Below are 19,857 nucleotides of genomic sequence, written 5' to 3' on the forward strand. Positions count from 1 at the left end.
TTCTGCAAATTTACTTTATGCTGCTTTATTTATAAAAAAAAATTAATTGCCATTGTCTACTTACTTTGGTCGCCTCCTAAACAGTCTATAGAGTTGATCCTGTTGTAGTGCTGTCACATCATTGAACTCCCTTTTAAATGTTTTGTCCATGGCTTTATCCTCATACTGAAGGTTTTCATAATCATTTTTGTAGGCATCTAAGTTCTTCTTCGACTCAATCATTGCTTGTGCAGTCATAGCCTGGAAACCATCAGAACATATGTGATTATCATTACACTTAATTGTTTAAGTAAAAATCTAACAATACGGAACAAAACTGATCGTGAATTAAAGTCAACGTATCAAAAGAATTATAGATACATAAATAGTACTATGTAGAGGTATTTTAATAAAATTGTGATATTGCATTTTATGTCAAGTAATGTTTTCAATTTCATTTTATGTGTCAAAGGTGTATACAAGTCAATATTTTACTAATGTGATGGTTCATATCACTTGATTCATTCCCAAAGTCATGACAAGTTTTAAAAAGTTTTTCTAACCTTTAGAGCTCTCTTGTGATCAAGAAGTCTATTGAGTTCCATTTCCTGTGTTTCTAACTCCTCCTCAAACAGAAGTGATGCTCTCAATCGAAGAATTTTCAGTTCCTCCTAAAATGCCAGAAAATCAAGACTTTAAGATTTGCTCATTACTTAATCAAAGTAACTTCAAACATTAAGTTTGTTCAGTAAGCTATGGGTATTTGATATCATTGAATTGTCAAACTCTTAAGACTTTTCTAACAAGGGGATTTTGTAAAGTGTCATTCTTTATCAAGGTTGAAAGTAATATAGGGAAATGCAAATAAAGTGAAACTTCTCCAAACCGGCCACCAATACAACAAGAGGAAATGGCCTGTTTATAGGGGCCACCTTTTCCAATGTTTTAAAATGTTCCATAACCCTACACCTTGTCAGCTTGTTGGTCGAGAAATGTTTGATGCCAATTCAAAACTTTGGGCTTTTTCTAACATTTCAAAGCTTGTATCATTTGTAAATGATTTGATTTTACAAACGGTACTGCCGACAAAATAATATTCACGGTTTTGAAAGAATGTGTATTAAAGATCAAAGGGCTACTGATGGTAATTAATCATTTATATTGTTTTCGTAAATTACCTATCAACAAAGTCCAATAATTTCACCCTTCATTGTTTTGGCTTGAGTACAGGTCACATTAATTGACAGTTTAAAGATCGTACTATTAAATGACCCTGATTGCCTGACGTGTGCACACACCAATTAACACCCAACCAGTGACAAAATGTATGTCTGGATTAAATTTGTTGTTTAAACTACTGTCCCCTTCAGTTATCATCTGTCTACTGATGAAATGCAAACCGGTCAGAGAATAAATCATTACGTAATCATTTACAGTACTGATGACACATTTATTACAGGTGAACAAGAATTGAGAGGTTGTTTTTACTTGATATATGTAACTAAAACAGTGAAAAACTGGTCGATGTATGGTTTTAGGGGGTGGCCGGTCTATTGAAGACAATGCAGACAGGTTTTAAGGTATATCGGCTGGGACTTTTGAAAACGGCCACTTTGAAGGGAAGACCGGATTTCTGAGGGTCTGATTAGGAGAAGTTTCACTGTATCTGGTACATTTTTTGTATAATTTTATCAAACAAAAGTCCAGATTTATTGTTATAATGCTTAATCTTAAAATCCAATGAATAATTAAATAAAACATCTTGAAATACTAACCTGGTAGACAACCATCATGACTTTAATTTTCTTCATGAAGACAACATTCAACATATCATCAAAGCCAGTCATACTGTCCTGTATAATACTCTGTAACTTTCTTAACTCTGTTTCTAATTGCTACAGTAGAAATAGATAGATGAAGTAATACATGGAAGTCAGTACACAGCTAATGTGGCTTTTTATTTTAGTTGGTTTATCATCAGCTTCAAAACAATTTTCTAAATCACTGAAAATACTAATAAAAGCAATGACATAAAGTGTTAAACCAGACTTATTCTCAATCACATTTGTCATTATCTATTTCCTGTATTTCTCTCTCTCCTCTTGAAGATCTTTACAAACTGACCTTCCTGTATTTCTCCCTCTCCTCTTGAAGATCTTTAACTTTCTTCTCATACTCAGCAGCAATTCTCTGTTCATCTTCTGTCCAGTCTTTCTGTTCTTTAGTCTGCATAAACAGTGGCTTGGGAATGTCCTGCAGTAGTAGAATATTGTAGTATTTTCATCCAATACTTACATCTAGTCATTATTTACTGTATTTACCTCTTAATAAACTACTTAAAAAATAGTGAAAATAAATACACCACCACCAAAACAATAACAGTAACCAGTCAAATACTCTCATCTTTCTCCATAACCTTCATCAACTGTTGTGTATTTACCTTTTTAAGCTCATCCTCCTTTTTTATTTCCAGTACCCCTCCCATCATCATATTCAGTCCTCTCTCCCTAGCATTGTCCCCCTGTTCTCTAAGTCTCCTCTCCTCTTCCAATCTATCCTGTTCTTCTTTCTGTTTTCTCTGCTCTGGGGTCAAATATTTTTCTACTTTCACCTATAAAGAAAAGTACATCAAATGAATTTATTTCTCTATTCAACCACTGCTCATCACTCACTAACATATATGATAACTACAACTTCTGGTACAGGTGGGCATACAAAAAGAGAGCATTTTCCATATGAATTACCTTGATATACATGAACGCTAATAACAGCATGATTTGTAAACATGCTTAAAGCATACAAGCATATAATTATATCTGTAGCATTGATATAGTTGACAAGAAAAAGATCCAGTATGTCTACAAAACAGATACAAAACAATCATTTGATCATAACAGCAGCTTACATTACCCGGATTGAATTCGAAACAAGTCTTGCCATGTTTTTTTTTTTTTTTTTTGAATGCAGTCCTGTCATATCAAATCTTCGTCTATTGAATCAGAGGAATCCAGACAAACAAATCATTATAAGTTACCTCCTCATCTTTAACAGTCAGTAATTGTTCGGGTTCCTCATAGATACTGAGTTCAGGGACAACAACCTCCTCATTTAACTCTAAGTCTTCCATGATTTTCCTGATCCGCTTATTCTTGTCCTTGATCTTACCAATCTCTGACACTTTCTTCAGATGAATGTCATCAAACTCTTTGTTAAATGCAACCTTAATTCTGTGAATGGCATCCTATAATTAAAACTTTTAATTAGACATGGGATCTTAGATGTTTTATGGTGGTGGAAAATGTAGCAATAATTAGAAAAAGTGGTATAATTATGTAGATGATAGAGTATATTGCTTTAGTTGTACTTAAAAAAAAAAGAGTCATTCATTCATTATTTTATAATAAATGCACTTAATGCAGGATAATTCTATTTTAGTTAAATTCTCTTATAAAATCAAACAAAGTCAGTAGAAAATATGAAAGGTCATTGTTGCTTACTTCTAGTAAAATGATTTGATTGATTTTTTGTTCCCTTGTGTGAAGGTCAAACTGACTGTAAAACAGATCACTACCTCCTCCATACATAGCACCTAAAATATACACAAATGGACTTTAATTTATACACAATAAATGTACACTCAACTGACAGAGCATGAACACACAACCACATTACAATGCACCCAAAAAGCTGGTGATACAAGCAGAATGAAAAACATACCAACGTCTTTAATATTTGCATTTAAGTATCATTTCATAGTAATTCTATTTAGACCAGAGAGTTATCCTGTGATATTGAGAGCTTCAAATTTTGTTTTAAATGCCTCTTTGTTACCAATAATGTCATGAATGTGAAGCTATATTTGCACTTGTGCAACATGAAGTTGTATGCTATGTCCTTCTAAGTATACCCACACTCATACAGGAAGTTCGTATCGGACAGCACCAAATCGCTTACAACATATTCCCCATCTATATTAAGCAATAATGCAAATTTGCAACCCATCCATCCATTTGGAGCTGATATTTTTTTGACTAAAATTATCTCTATCATTCCATAAGTCCTACGAAACAGGAAGTTGATATTGAACACCACCCAAAATCACTTACAATGTATGCCCCATCTATATTAAGTCACCAACAAAATTTGAAATCAATCCTTCCATTGGGAGCTGAGATAATTGCGACATTCACACAGACAGGCAGACAAGGTGATTCCAATATACACGTACCACCCACTCTTAGAGTGGGGTATAATATTGTATTTTATCAGAATATATTGCATGCTGAAATTAGGTGGTTTTTGTGGCATGTATGACATGATGCAATAAAACACAAAATACAATCAAATACTGGAAATATAATAGGTCAACATTCTGACCACTAATATCACCAAATAACTACAGATCCAGCACCCATAAGGTAACTCTACACCCACTACTAGTTCTAAAGGGACTTCTACCTACTGAGTCATTCTTCATGTTGGTCACTAATATAGTAATTGTAAGGAAACTAATCAGAGATAAAACTAATGTTCATGAGTAAATCAGATTACCAAGGTATAAATAATTTAACAATGAACTGCTAATTTTGACTCACTTCAGTAACAATTATTGTTGGGCATTAATATCCTGCCTACATAGATGTAAGCCAATTCAAATGATTTACTCAAATACTTGTTTAATCAGGTTATGGAAAGAACCAAAATTGATTTTACTGTTTTTTTTAAATCTGGTTAGGATAAGTATGATATTTTTAAATTGTAATTTCAAAATAAATTCAAGATAAAATACAAAAACTTCATTTAAAATATAACTTTATGACTTCAACTTGATTTTGCCAAATTTTCTGTGTATTAACATAATAAATATACCAGCATGCAACCACTGAGTAAATAGTTTGTGCCTCATGCAAGTTTAATCCAGATTATTGTGCATATTATATATATACATACATTTTACATTTAATGATAACATTCATTTCCTTAGAGTAAGCTGTGGCCAAAACATGACCAAGCACAGTAGGATGTTATCACATGATGAATAGCCATTTACTATCAGAGAAATAAAAGTAGGAGTCTGAAACAAAGGACACTAACTGCTGGAAACGAGAAACAAACCTTGTTTTGTATCATCATATGCTGAAATATAATTCATTGATAATAGAACTGTCCTATTTCACAATTAATATTTTACTCTAAAAATCCATTTACTTTACTTCACCAATGTAATGCAATGTAACAGTTTTACATCCCAGGACTTTCAATGTTTATTTATTCTGACAATTGGAATACTTTCTTAAACTTAAACCCACATTTTCTGCCGCTTAACATTTCAAAAATATAAATGAGCATATCTACAGCCCATTCTATCTCACAGAAGATACATTATAGTCATTGTAAGTTAGTCCAAAGCATTTTAAGCCTGTTGATGTCATGCTGACATGCTAGTGTCTACCTTACCTATGGTTTCAGTGTCTGACAACACACATTAGATCAAGTTTCATATTGTCTCATATACAAAGCAATAAGCTACATCAATAAAACTCATTTTAATTCAAATCTAACAGTCAGTCATATTCATGAAACATCAGTCAATTAAAAAACTTATTATATAAATTCCAGCACTTAAATTGTAAATTTGCTTTTCAAGTTAATTCCTGTATGAATATGGTTAAAACTAATTAACCCCCATGTATAAGATACAACAAGACTAATACTTAACATTTGTATTGCATTATATCAGATAAAACGGGGGAAAAAGGATTTTCATGGGTTACAAAACACTGTAATAATGTCATCTGAAGCTGTGTTTTATTTACTTTAAAGCTTTTTGGCACTATTTTGTTTTTTTACAGGTGAATGTTTGTAATTTTTCTTAGAAAAAAAATGAAAAAGGGAAAAGCATTTTAAAAACAAGTTTCCTATGATATAATAAGCTTTGGCTGTATTAAACACACGAGAGTAACAAAACATTGAACATTAAATCATATAAAGTTCTACTATTCTCAGAACTGAAACTAAACTTAAAATTCTATAGGTATAATTAATCTAGTCACTTAAAAAATGCATGATAGTACAAATGAATATTATGTGTGTAAAGACATTTTTAGCTGTAAACCTTCTATATATAACTACCCACCTAAACTTCCTGTTGTTGATGGTTTCTCTCCCTCTTCATCATCACCTTCTCCAATGTCATCATCCTAAAATACAAGAGTTAATGCCTTTGAAAAAAAATGCTAACTTGATCATAATAATATGATGATAATATAGTTGAGGTACTTGACTTAATTAGCATAACACCTTACCTAAATGCTACAATCAAGAGAAAAATGGTTCAAAATGAATTAATTTATCTTTTGAAAATTGTCATTCCATTCTGCATAAAAAATTAACACTGGATCTATCATATTTTTTAAATATCAAAATATGGTGACGAATAATTTCAAAATAAAAGATACTACAGTACAGTGTAGTAATATCAGTAAATACTCTGCATACTCATTTTTGTCTTTCATAAAAAAAATTCCTTGAAAGTTTAACTTGGATGAGAAAGTAAAGTGTTCCTGCATGCAAACATCAATGTGAAAACTAAACAGAACAGCATGAATAAAGTGAAATGTGTCAACAGACTCATGTTCTGTGAATACCTTAATCAGAAAAAACAATTTTTGCTGCACAAGAAAAACCAGGGAAATGTAAATTGGTAAATATCTGGTCTAATTATATTTACATGCAAAAATATGTTGGCTACATGTATTTTTATTTTGTATGTGTTCTGTTTTCCGTTATTATGTAAGTGTAAGACATAGATGTCTGCCTCTTGTAACGCTGTAAAATGTCTGACAGAATAAAGTATCAACTTGTCTTATAGATTCTGTATTAGATTTTGTATTTTTTATATTATATTGGGACATATTTTCATGGAAAAATGGTAACCTGAAACAACGGTTGGTATGCTGTTCTTAATATGCTGATAAGCTACAACAATTATATACTTTTGTAATATCAGATAGGAGTTTCTCGATTATAAGCAATTATTTTTAGGTTTATCAATAGTCCTCTAAAATTGATAGCATTATTTACATGTCAGTATTTTCTGTATGTATTTGGTATAGTACCAGTGTTTACCCAACTTATCCTAAATACCAATGGAAAAAAATTGGTCAACGACAGAAATGGCAGAATTTTGTTAAACAGGAAGTAGATGTCCGACGAGCCTGATAATTGGATCCCACAATATGGGACCCATACTTAATGCTTAATACCAAATATCAAGAGGTTGCGATTAGCAGTTGCTGAGGAAAGTGTTACGTAAATAATTTCCCCGCTTGCTTGACCAACATTCACTATACTACAATCTTATTTTCAATATGTTAAATTCGGCCAAAAATCACATTTGATTTCTTTCATTACAAATTACTCAAGCACAGTTAGGTAATTCTGTAAAATAACCTTCTATGGCTAGTTTTCCACACAATAATACTTTTTCAAACTTATTTTCATTCAAGTGCTCTAAAAATAAGTGGGTTGTGAGATTTTTTATTTGAAGGCAATAACTCTTCATAGTGTGTTTACCTCCTTCCCAAAATCTGAAAACTGTACACTCATAATTGTACTTAAATGTCATCAAATTGCAATGCAAAAATTTTGTTTTGTTTATACCTACTAAAATAGTACTTATTGAGAAAAAAAATTCCAAAAGTTATGTCAGACTGAAATAAGATAATAAACAAAAATTTTCTATAGAAACAAATTTTAAATTTCTTATGCACCTAAAAAAAAAACTTGTATACCAAAATTTCTTCCGATCTTATCAGTTAATGTTTAAAAAAATGTTTATGCATAATGTATAGAGCAAATAAAATCTTATTCATACTTAAAGTGATTACAGAAAAAAGTGAATCTGTGAACAGTGCATTTACCTGAGCTAAGCTCTCGTCAGATGTCTGGAAAAAGTTTTACATAATAAAATTTGATATCAAACCCTAACAGGCCTTGATTCATAGACTGTGACTTGTGATTTGGTTTCCTGATTTGATTTTTACAAAAGAAGAAATTCTTACAATTGTCAATTTGCATTGAGAAATTATGATGTTCAGGAACAGTTGTTTACAAAATTTCTAAGTTTATTATTTATATGTAAACTGAATTTCAAACTTCTTTTCATCTTTCTTTCTTAAAGATTTCAAGGCTTTCTGTTGAATACTTTTGCATTGAAAAAAAAAATCAATACTGTTTCAGAGTAGCTGTCAGAAAATGACTGTAAGAAAAAATTGAACAGTTCAAACAATAAAAGTAAAATGAGAACACAGCAACTAACTTCAACATATGAAAGCTCACGTTTTGTTGTTTACTATATTCTATCTCTTCTTGCTGAATCATACTGAGTAACATCTACAGAGCAGTGTTAATATCATTCACAATACATACTTGCTGCGACTTTACCTTATACTTAAACCAATGGTAAAATATGTCCTGTTGGACTTCATAGTAATCAAATCTTTCCTTTTACATTTTTAGAATGTTCATCAGCAACTTTTCTATAAACCCTTTTGTGGGAAGTTGATGAACATGCTCAATATACACTTCCGTGAGGTAGGGCTTGGGTAGCACAAAAGAATTTTCCACACTGAAGTGTGTATTGAGCATGCCCTATGCATGCTCATCGACTATCCCGCAGTTAGCACAAAAGGGTCTATTCAATTATGAAACTGACTGGCTTCTAAAAACTGGCATAAAGCTAATCAGTGTAAGCATTCAAACCATAAAATAGTGCTTTAAACATGGTACTGAGGAACTGTCCAAAATATAAGTGCTAGCGTAGTTCCAAAAGATATATAACAATAATATGGACACAAAATAGCATGTTTAAAATTGTCAAAAAAAATCAGCAAATCACACAAAAGAGAAAACCATGTGATTCCACTGGTTCCCTGTGAATAGGACACACAGGTTTCTTACTTCTTTAGATTTTTTGACAGCAGGAGCTTGTCCATCTGGTTTCTCACCCTAAATAAACCAGCTAAACACTATAACAAACAGTCACAGATAATTTGATACACCATCATTGGTACTATTATACAGAGAAGTCAAATAAGTTACAAACTATACTGAGAACACCAACAATAGTATTATATAATGATAAGTTTTTACTCATAACTTGAAAAGCATATGTACAAAATTTGATATTCTTTGTAGCAGAAGGGAGCTAATAAAAAAAAACTTTTCAAACAAATTAAAGATAAAAAGACAATTAGACTTCAGTATGGCCCTATTGCTACCGGAGGTTCCTTATAAAAGTCTCATGTTAGATTTTAGTAAAGAACTAACATTTAACATTTGTATTGCATTATATCAGATAAAACGGGGAAAAAGGATTTTCATGGGTTACAAAACACTGTAATAATGTCATCTGAAGCTGTGTTTTATTTACTTTAAAGCTTTTACTAGTAATGTATGAATTCTCCTCATCTGTTCCATCGTTCTATATCCTTCTTGATTCAATAACCACAAGTACAATCGTATTAACAACAACACAGAAACCATCTTTGTCTATTATACAATGTTTACAACAGGAACATAGAAACAAGCCATGTCAAGAATAATACAGAAACCAGCCTTGTCTATTATACAATGTTTACAACAGGAGCATAGAAACAAGCCATTTCTACAACAGGAGCACAGAAACCAGCCTTGTCTATTATGCAATGTTTACAGAAACAGAAACCAGTCTTGTTTATTACACCATCTTTACAACAGGAGCACAGAAACAAGCCTTGTCTATTACACCATGTTTACAACAGAAGCACAGAAACCAGCCATGTCTATTACACCATCTATACAACAGAAGCACAAAAACCAGCTTGTCTATTACAATATGTACTTAGAAACCAATTAGTCAGAGTTGTCCCTAACTACCTATCAGTATGACGGGGATTATTCTTATCATTATACCATACACCATTGGTAGCAACTTCAACTTACTGCAGTTGTTGTTGGTCTGTTTGTTACTTCTACTTCAGTTTTTCTGGCCTAAAATAATAAATATTTAATGAATAAACAGAGATTTAATGAAATCAAATTAACAAGATGTTCAGATGTTTATAGCAGTAATCAAAAGAATGTAATCCAGGGGCAAAGACGAAAGAGGAAAGGAAAACTTTGACAAGTTGAACAAATCAGTTTTCATGGCGCAGATGTATACACCGTAACGATCCACGAGTTCATGATGACAATCATAAAACTTCTGTAGTGATGACTTCAATCTTAATACCTCCACTCAAAAATTTCTGTCTTTTGTTCATTTACATAATTAATGAGTATAAACTCCAAAGTATATGGAGGTATATTACATTATTGGTAATTTACATCTGTCATTACTGTAGACCTATTAGAACTCAATGCTAGATTGTCATCTTGGTAAGTCCCTAGAAAATCATTCTAAACCACTGAAATTCTAGCATCTAAATGTAGTTAACCAGCAAAACTTCAAAAGCTAGAAAATATGGTATATGTGTATAAAGTACTTCCACAGTACCTATCCTTATTCGATGGTAACTACTCACAGCTAACTCAGCAAGTTCTATCTTCCTTCTCTTTGTCACAGTTTCCAAGAGTCTCTCAAAGTCCTTGGACCTTTCTCTCATTGGGAAATTACTCACTTCTAGAGTGGAGAAAAAAGCCTGAAAAGTAAGTCAGAATTTTATGCACCTTTAATTTCCACAGCAACCATTAAAATAAATCCTCATATATTTAAAGTTGATACATATATAAATTCTACTTTGCCTATCTGATTAAGAAAATAAGACATCAAACTCTAAACTTGAAACATCACAAATGTATAAATTAGCGAAAAAAAGAACAAATGTAATCCCAGAATATAGTGTATTAATGACCAAAAACTTTTCAACCTTTTGAAATATCCCCATAATCTCACAATTAATATCTAAAAAAAACAACAAGAGAACATACAACTTGTGAGAAGATGAAGAAGCCTACCTGGGCAGCTCTACCTTTGACCTTCATGTCATCCCAACACTCCTTTTTAATCATCTCTCGCAGATAAATTTTGGCCAAGTTGTCAAATTCAATTTCTTCCCTCACCTAAAATCATGGAAATTATTATTTGGGGCACAGATAATTTGTCACAACAAACTGAAGGTTTTTTTACATATACAGACTGAATTATAAACAAAAATTAAATACGAATTAAGAACGAATTCCATAAATTAAGGATCTGCATCCACAACAATAATGTTATAGTTTAATTTTGGTTTATTTGGCACTTACAATGGAAGTGCATAATTTAACCATGCAAAAATAAATCATTCATCAATGGAAAGTTTGGATTCACAATTGTGGCATCACATTTCAATGTCAAAAAGTGGGAATCAGTGGCATTGTGTTATTTATAAACAATGTGTCAAAGTTCAGAATGAGATTATATCTTTGTGTAAGTAAGTTGCTAAGTTATACAGTCACATTTTTCCATTGCAAATAACAGGAAGAAGCATAAAATTCTACATGTAACTGTAACTGAATATGGGTCTGTATCCAATTTTAAATTTGTTTATAATTAATATCTGCTTCCTATTTATTTATTATTAAGTAGTACATCCAAAGCTAAATACACATACAACTAACAGAGTCATCACCCAAATTAAACACCCAAATGTATAATGAAAACTTTTAAGTAAGGGAATAATAACATCTATTTATACGAAGTATGTAAGTTATATATTATATATATATATTATATAAAGAATCTTACTCGTTGAACTTCAGCATCAGCTTCACTTTGAAGTCGATTTTGTTCTTCAATATCAAGGTCAAATTCATGACGACCAAGTTTTTCAATATCAGGCAATATTTCATTTTGTTTCAACATCTCTTGGATCTAAGGAGTACATATACTACAGATGACAAGGTAACAATTATAAAGATAATGCTATTCTTTCACATTGTGAAACATAATATCAAATAATAAATCATCATAATAACTGATCAATAGTATGATTGACACTAGTATTAGTGAACATTGTGTAAACATTTAAAAAGAAAGCTAAATACTCAGTTTCTTCTAAAATAATGAGTAATGATTGTGGACAATGCAAACTCACTGTTCTTCTCATATCCATAATCTGTACTCTCAGATCTTTCTTCACTTCAGCATACTGTTCATCTTCTTTTTTATGGAACTACAAATAGTATTTACAATACAGGTGATTAAGTTTCAGGGACTTATTTGTCCAGAAAAAGCATTGACTGTAATATTTCTTCTGTCTATAAAGAAATAACCAATATCTTGGTGTAATCTGCAAAGTAGGTTAATTATTTTCAAGTATGCCCCACAAGCATTGAGGTTAATTAAAATAGAGAGAAAAAATTATACATTCAATACTAATAATAAAAATCAAAACAATTTTGCAACATTATGTCTATGAGATGATGCATGAAATTTCATTATCCAGTCAAAAAATGTTAGACTGCATTTTTCTCTAACAAAAAAATTTGGATTGTTTTCGTGTCCATTAAAGAAAGCAGTTTCCATTTAAAAAAAAAATGTCATCAGGAACATTTGTGCCCTTGACGGGAAGGTTAAAAAAGCAGTTAAGCAGATGCAGTTATTTTGACATCCATTACAACATGACAGTAATATTGCCAAATTGTTTGCTCTTGTATCATTCACAACTTCTTGTACAGATGCACATCTTATGAACCGTAACATATATGTCTTTTTCTTTGATCTTTTAATCACCTAACCAACTTATAACACAGCACTTTTGAAAATCATTATTTAACATGAAGATTTAATGTTAAACTATAATGTTGACATCACAGAAAATAAAATGGTTATTTTCTATAGAAGTAGGTCATGGTGTTACAAGGATTTAAATGTTATCTCAACAGTCAAGATTATGTCTTCTGTGCATCTATTTTTTAGGTATAATAATGAGGGCTTTTTAGAGCTCATTTCATCGACTGAACATTATATTACAAAACATATATACCACCCTTTAATCGTTAACATACTTAATCAAACTCATCCTGCAGATTCGTTGTTAACTGGTAAAAACAGTGGTATATATAAAACTGAGCAGTATACATCATTAAATATTGAAATGTTTTACACAAAAATTCATCTATTTGCTTCTGACAAAACAAAACAATAGCTTCCCTTCCATATAATATTTTTTACAAAAGCGGCCTGAGAACCTAGACATTTTTTATTGTATGGCCTTAATTCTGAAACTGAATCATTTCTTTTTAATTTATTTCCAACAATTAATAAAGAATATAAGAAGTTTTAATGGTTGCACCATTATCATCAGTATAATAGCAAACCCGTTGTTTGAGATAGAGAATATGGTAGATACCTCTAGTTTCTGTACATCTTGCCATGTTGCATCCAGAGCTGCTGTAGGTGTTGGAGTCCTATAGATCTCATCAGCTGCCATTGCTTTCTCAAACGCTTCTTTCTCCTAAATCAAATGTTAATAAATAATTCATTGTTTAAAATTCAGCTTACACTTTTCCTAATAAAAAAATGTTCTCTGGAGTAAATTGATAGTTCTAACTATACAGAAATACATACTGGAGTAAATTGATAGTTCTAACTATACAGATATACATATTACATGTATGTTATAATGATGTTTACCTCAAAATAATAACCACTTTGAGAATATGATTTTTTTCAATTTGATTTTATATTTAGATATATATATGTACTTTTAGTTAAGTAAATATACTTTTACCATAATTATTTATCAAGGCTACAGAATGTACATAAATTAGATTATAAAACATGTATAAAACACAGGCAATATATTATTAACATATATGGTACTGAAGAGCACCAAAGTATTTAAAAAAAACACAAAACATCTAGATAAAATAAAATTATCAAGCATTTGTTCCATCAAAACATACTGAGAAGCATAAAATCACAAGTCATCAGGTCACTTTACCCAAAAACATTTTTTCTTACATTTAGAACAGTGTAAAAACTCAGGTAAAAATCTAGTTGTAAGTTATAACAAATCAAAAGAAATATATATAAATATTTCAACCATAGTCAGAATAATACAGTATGTTTTGATCAAACTGTTTCAACCATAGTCAGAATAATACAGTATGTTTTGATCAAACTGTTTCAACCATAGTCAGAATAATACAGTATGTTTTGATCAAACTGTTTCAACCATAGTCAGAATAATACAGTATGTTTTGATCAAACAGTTTCAACCATAGGCAGAATAATACAGTATGTTTTGATCAAACAGTTTCAACCATAGGCAGAATAATACAGTATGTTTTGATCAAACAGTTTCAACCATAGGCAGAATAATACAGTATGTTTTGATCAAACAGTTTCAACCATAGGCAGAATAATACAGTATGTTTTGATCAAACAGTTTCAACCATAGGCAGAATAATACAGTATGTTTTGATCAAACAGTTTCAACCATAGGCAGAATAATACAGTATGTTTTGATCAAACAGTTTCAACCATAGGCAGAATAATACAGTATGTTTTGATCAAACAGTTTCAACCATAGGCAGAATAATACAGTATGTTTTGATCAAACAGTTTCAACCATAGGCAGAATAATACAGTATGTTTTGATCAAACAGTTTCAACCATAGGCAGAATAATACAGTATGTTTTGATCAAACAGTTTCAACCATAGGCAGAATAATACAGTATGTTTTGATCAAACAGTTTCAAACAAAACCAAAACAATAATAAAAAACCTATTAAAACAGTTACACATACAAATATTACAACACCATCTTTAGAGACATGCACCAAGTACATTAGTTAACTGCAGCCACCTGTCAACAAAAATAAACTGTACAACAATTACAGAAGCTTTCATGTTGATTACATCAGCAGCACAGCAACCTGGAATAAGAAAATTATATCACCGTTTTTGTCATAGATTTGCTGTCCACCTTTTCAGCTTGGTCTCCTTCTGCTGTAGCTGGCCTTGAGGAACGGAGAGGTACAACAAACTCTGGTAGATTTCTGACAGCTTCATCTTCATCTTTCTGTCCCTGCATCAATCTGGTTTTTCTAGCTCTAGCTGATTCCATGGCTGATTTAGCCTTACCAACACCAGATGTTGTGAAACTGAAATTTGTATATGTTGACTACTGAATTTGGTTGTAATGACAGATGATGTTGTTTTTAAGGCATATTTTGAATTATAAATGCTTGAGTATTCTCAGAAGATAATTTTCACATCCATTTCTGCCTTGAAATAAGAATGGACCTATCATATACTGCATAATGCATTACATTTTATAAATTTAAAGGGTTTGGAAAGAAACAAAAACAAAGGAAAAATAATAAGAAGGTAAAAAATTTGATTGTGTTAAATAAAGACTACAGTTAAGACTTACTTCCATCCATAACAACAGAGAACTCCATCTTGTCCAGTTGTAAACACATTCTGACTGTCATCAGAGAAAGCAACAGACCTAACACCACCACTGTGGTAATCATGGGGTCTGATAGAAATAAAACGGTCCTGGAAAAAACATAAATTCAAATTTTGGCTCTCAAATGAGGAAGATTTTACTGTCTACTTGCTACTCATTACTGTCTGTAAATGAGGAATATTTTACCGTCTACTTGTTACTTATTACTGTCTGTAAATGAGAAAGATTTTACCATCTACCTGTTAATCATTACTGTCTGTAAATGAGTAAGATTTTACCATCCACCCGTTACCCATTACCGTCTGTAAATGAGGAAGATTTTACCGACCACCTGTTATTCATTACTGTCTGTAAATGAGGAAGATTTTACCTTCCACCTGTCACTCATTACTGTATGTAAATGAGGAAAATTTACTGTCTACTTGCTACTCATTACTGTCTGTAAATGAGGAAGATTTTACCATCCACCTGTTACTTATTACTGTCTGTAAATGAGGAAGATTTTACCATCCACCTGTTACTCATTACTGTCTGTAAATGAGGAAGATTTACCATCCACCTGTCACTCATTACTGTATGTAAATGAGGAAAATTTACCGTCTACTTGCTACTCATTACTGTCTGTAAATGAGGAAGATTTTACCGTCAACTTGTTACTCATTACTGTCTGTAAATGAGGAAGATTTTACCGTCCACCTGTTATTCATCACTGTCTGTAAATGAGGAAGATTTTACCATCCACCTGTTATTCATCACTGTCTGTTAATGAAGAATATTTTACCATCCACCTGTTACTCATTACTGTTTGTAAATGAGGAAGATTTTACCGTCCACGTTACTCATTACTGTCTGTAAATGAGGAAGATTTTACTATCCACCTGTTACTCATTACTGTCTAAATGAATAAGATTTTACCGTCCCCCTGTTACTCATTACTGTCTGTAAATGAGGAAGATTTTACCATCTACCTGTTAATCATTATTGTCTGTAAATGAGTAAGATTTTACCGTCCACCTGTTTCCCATTACTGTCTGTAAATGAGGAAGATTTTACCATCTACCTGTTACTCATTACTGTCTATATGAATAAGATTTTACTGTCCCCCTGTTACTCATTACTGTCTGTAAATGAGGAAGATTTTACCATCTACCTGTTATCCATTACTGTCTGTAAATGAGGAAGATTTTACCGTCCACCTGTTACTCATTACTGTCTGTAAATGAGGAAGATTTTACCGTCCACATGTTACCCATTACTGTCTGTAAATGAGTAAGATTTTACCATCCACCTGTTACCTATTACTGTCTGTAAATGAGGAAGATTTTACCATCCCCTTGTTACTCATTACTGTCTAAATGAATAAGATTTTACCGTCCACCTGTTACTCATTACTGTCTGTAAATGAGGAAGATTTTACTGTCCACCTGTTACTCATTACTGTCGGTAAATGAGGAAGATTTTACTGTCCACCTGTTACTCATCACTGTCTGTAAATGAGGAAGATTTTACTGTCCACCTGTTACTCATTACTGTCTGTAAATGAGGAAGATTTTACCATCTACCTGTTATCCATTACTGTCTGTAAATGAGGAAGATTTTACCGTCCACCTGTTACTCATTACTGTCTGTAAATGAGGAAGATTTTACTGTCCACCTGTTACTCATTACTGTCTAAATGAATAAGATTTTACCGTCCCCCTGTTACTCATTACTGTCTGTAAATGAGGAAGATTTTACCATCTACCTGTTATCCATTACTGTCTGTAAATGAGGAAGATTTTACCGTCCACCTGTTACTCATTACTGTCTGTAAATGAGGAAGATTTTACCGTCCACATGTTACCCATTACAGTCTGTAAATGAGTAAGATTTTACCATCCACCTGTTACCCATTACTGTCTGTAAATGAGGAAGATTTTACCATCCACCTGTTACTCATTACTGTCTGTAAATGAGGAAGATTATACCTTCCACCTGTTACTCATTACTGTCTGTAAATGAGGAAGATTTTACCGTCCACTTGTCACTTATTTCTGTCTGTAACTGAAAGCTACCCGCCAAATTTAATTTGAGTCCACTTGATAGACAAGAAAGTCATTCAGGAAGAAAAATCTTTATTTGTTATTTTTTTTTTTCATCTAGAAACTGATGTATACTTGACTTGGATACAAGGTTTAGGGTACTCACCAGACTACCAACAGCTCTGAGTTGTACATAACCATCAACACCAAAGCTTGCTAACCATTTACCATGAGGAGACATGAGTAACTTAGCTCCTGGTAACATGTGTCCTGGATATTCTGATTCTGGTAGTAAAGGCTCACCATGTCCCTACAATACAAACTTACAAATAAAAATGCCACAGTTATATCTTTAGTTATGATTGGAATATACAATAGAGGGAGGTAAAGTAAGTTCATTTAGTGAGTATCCATCTTTTTTAATTAATATAACACATTAATAAGATTATATCAATGCATTAAAAATACAAAAGATTTATTTTCAATAATACTAAAAATGACAATATGTAAATAAATAACAGTAAATGTTTAATAATAAAACTTTATTTTCAACTGACTTAATTGTAATTAAGTTCCATACATAAACATAAAAGTAAAGGCTTGTTATTGAAAAGGACTTAGACAACATTATATTGTTATTGAACCAAAAACTCAACCTCTAGAATCTAAAATGTTAGACAAAAACCCATGTTTTTTAGACTACAACATAATTTTTCCTTATAAAAGTAGTAGTATTAAATCTATTAAAAGTCTTTTACCATCCAACCAATGAAAGATAAGACAAGAATGTTAGTTTTCAGACAAAAGAAAATATTACATCAAAATTTCCATATTCAGGTGTTTGTGGTGCAGGTGTTCCATCTCCTTTATCCTGCTCCAAGTACTAAAATGATCAGGTCAGTTAAAACTTCTGTCATACTAATTTTTTTGGATGAATTGAAGCTTTTCGGTCACATGCATGCATTCAAAGTAATATTTGTACTACAAATTTCAAATTGTGAAGATACAAATTTTTCAATAAGATGAATAATACATCTTCTCAAATGAAACATTTATGTATTATTTCTATCAATAACTCAGAAAAAGATATTTCTACTGTAGATGAGAATTTCTTTTCACTGTTTACAGCTATACAAACCTTTTGTGGAATTTCATCTGGAAGTGAGATTTGGTGTAATTTTTTTGTCTTTTGAGAAACAGCAAACAATACATTTCCCTCAGCTACAGCCCCTCCAAATGATGGAATACCAAACTTCAATATCATTTTCTTTATAGCAGCTTCTTTAAAATCACACTTCAAACTCTTTAAAAACTTCTTAGGATCTAAACAGAAACAATATTGGTATGAATGTATGCATATAAAAAGGAAGTTAAATTTACTATTAGGTTTTTTTTAATATCACACAATTTAACACACAAAATTATCATCTACTTCATGATCTGCTTTTTGAAATTAAGAATATGTCTGCCATAACATTATCACTTTCATATTAGCTTTCAACCATTACCAGTAAATAATCAAACAAATACTGCCAGCATATTACTCACTTTTTAGGACCTCTTCTGTAAGTTCAAAATACAGTAGTGTATCAGCACCATTTCTTTTGTTTCCTGAATTATTGGTTGTGATGGAAACCTTCACCACATTGTTGTCTGTGAATGTTGTCAGCGTCAAAATTTCTCCTTCAACACCTGCACACAGCAGAGATTTTTTTTAGAATAATAAAAAAAGTAAAATACAAATGGAATCAACAGCTACATATAAATGTCTTCTCTAAATTATTCTACCATATTTGTAGGTTACTATTTCGGAGGATATAATGCCATAACGAGAGGGGGTCAATGGGTGTGTATCACCTACTTTCAGTAGAAAAAAAGTCTGAACTTTAAGAACTAAGGAAAAAAAGGTGCAAAATATTTCCGGTATACTGTCACTTTAAACAATGCTCTGTTTAAATATTGCTTAAGCCCTGCTTATAGGACATTCTTCTGAGACACTGAATTCACAAAAAATCAGACACTTCTCATCTCCTTATGTATACCCTGGCTACAGTACTGGCAATAATTTTGTCTTTATTCATTTCCAAATAAAATTTCTTGTGAATAATCTAAACAATAAGCCCTTCTAAACACCTGTTGGTTTACAGTAATAGAATGCTAATAGAATCTGACAAAATAACAATTAAGTTTTAAAAGCATTAGGACTTACTGGTGTATCCAATAGGAGAAAATTCTTTTGAGCCTCTACCATCCATTACAAAAACTTGTCCATCTTCAGCTCCAGTAATTATAAAGTTGCCATCAACATCAAAACTGAAATACAACAAGATTTGCATTTACTGGTTATTTCTCATCATACTTGAAATGATTAATGTTTTGATGATAACAATTAAGAGATGGAACTGTATTT

The 19,857-nt window shown here is 31.6% G+C and overlaps 1 protein-coding gene across 18 annotated transcripts in view; it reads right to left on the minus strand.

Annotated features, from left to right (window-relative positions):
• Positions 1–19,857, minus strand: part of LOC148623006 (cilia- and flagella-associated protein 43-like) — a 35,684-nt gene that overhangs the window by 5,669 nt on the left and 10,158 nt on the right. For 2 of the 18 annotated variants that reach the window (XM_088573431.1, XM_088573426.1), the window contains 24 exons: positions 19,657–19,760; positions 18,996–19,139; positions 18,586–18,770; positions 18,265–18,330; positions 17,614–17,757; positions 15,388–15,515; positions 14,911–15,115; positions 13,356–13,460; positions 12,099–12,176; positions 11,750–11,875; positions 10,978–11,082; positions 10,545–10,661; positions 9,964–10,011; positions 8,320–8,373; positions 6,116–6,179; positions 5,437–5,451; positions 5,095–5,115; positions 3,477–3,568; positions 3,014–3,220; positions 2,420–2,590; positions 2,104–2,232; positions 1,755–1,874; positions 543–650; positions 65–240 (listed from right to left, as the gene is read on the minus strand). In XM_088573431.1, coding sequence (XP_088429557.1) covers positions 65–240; positions 543–650; positions 1,755–1,874; positions 2,104–2,232; positions 2,420–2,590; positions 3,014–3,220; positions 3,477–3,568; positions 5,095–5,115; positions 5,437–5,451; positions 6,116–6,179; positions 8,320–8,373; positions 9,964–10,011; positions 10,545–10,661; positions 10,978–11,082; positions 11,750–11,875; positions 12,099–12,176; positions 13,356–13,460; positions 14,911–15,115; positions 15,388–15,515; positions 17,614–17,757; positions 18,265–18,330; positions 18,586–18,770; positions 18,996–19,139; positions 19,657–19,760 — 2,712 coding nt within the window. Of the gene's footprint in view, positions 1–64; positions 241–542; positions 651–1,754; positions 1,875–2,103; positions 2,233–2,419; positions 2,591–3,013; positions 3,221–3,476; positions 3,569–5,094; positions 5,116–5,436; positions 5,452–6,115; positions 6,180–8,319; positions 8,374–8,940; positions 8,989–9,963; positions 10,012–10,544; positions 10,662–10,977; positions 11,083–11,749; positions 11,876–12,098; positions 12,177–13,355; positions 13,461–14,910; positions 15,116–15,387; positions 15,516–17,613; positions 17,758–18,264; positions 18,331–18,585; positions 18,771–18,995; positions 19,140–19,656; positions 19,761–19,857 lie in introns of all 18 variants that reach the window. The other 16 variants (XM_088573439.1, XM_088573436.1, XM_088573443.1 and 13 more) reach the window with 14 other exon arrangements.

This window comes from Perna viridis, chromosome 3 (genome assembly GCF_037379345.1).
Source record: "Perna viridis isolate PV_CMFRI_1.1 ecotype Kerala chromosome 3, ASM3737934v1, whole genome shotgun sequence".
Lineage (NCBI taxonomy): Eukaryota > Metazoa > Mollusca > Bivalvia > Mytilida > Mytilidae > Perna > Perna viridis.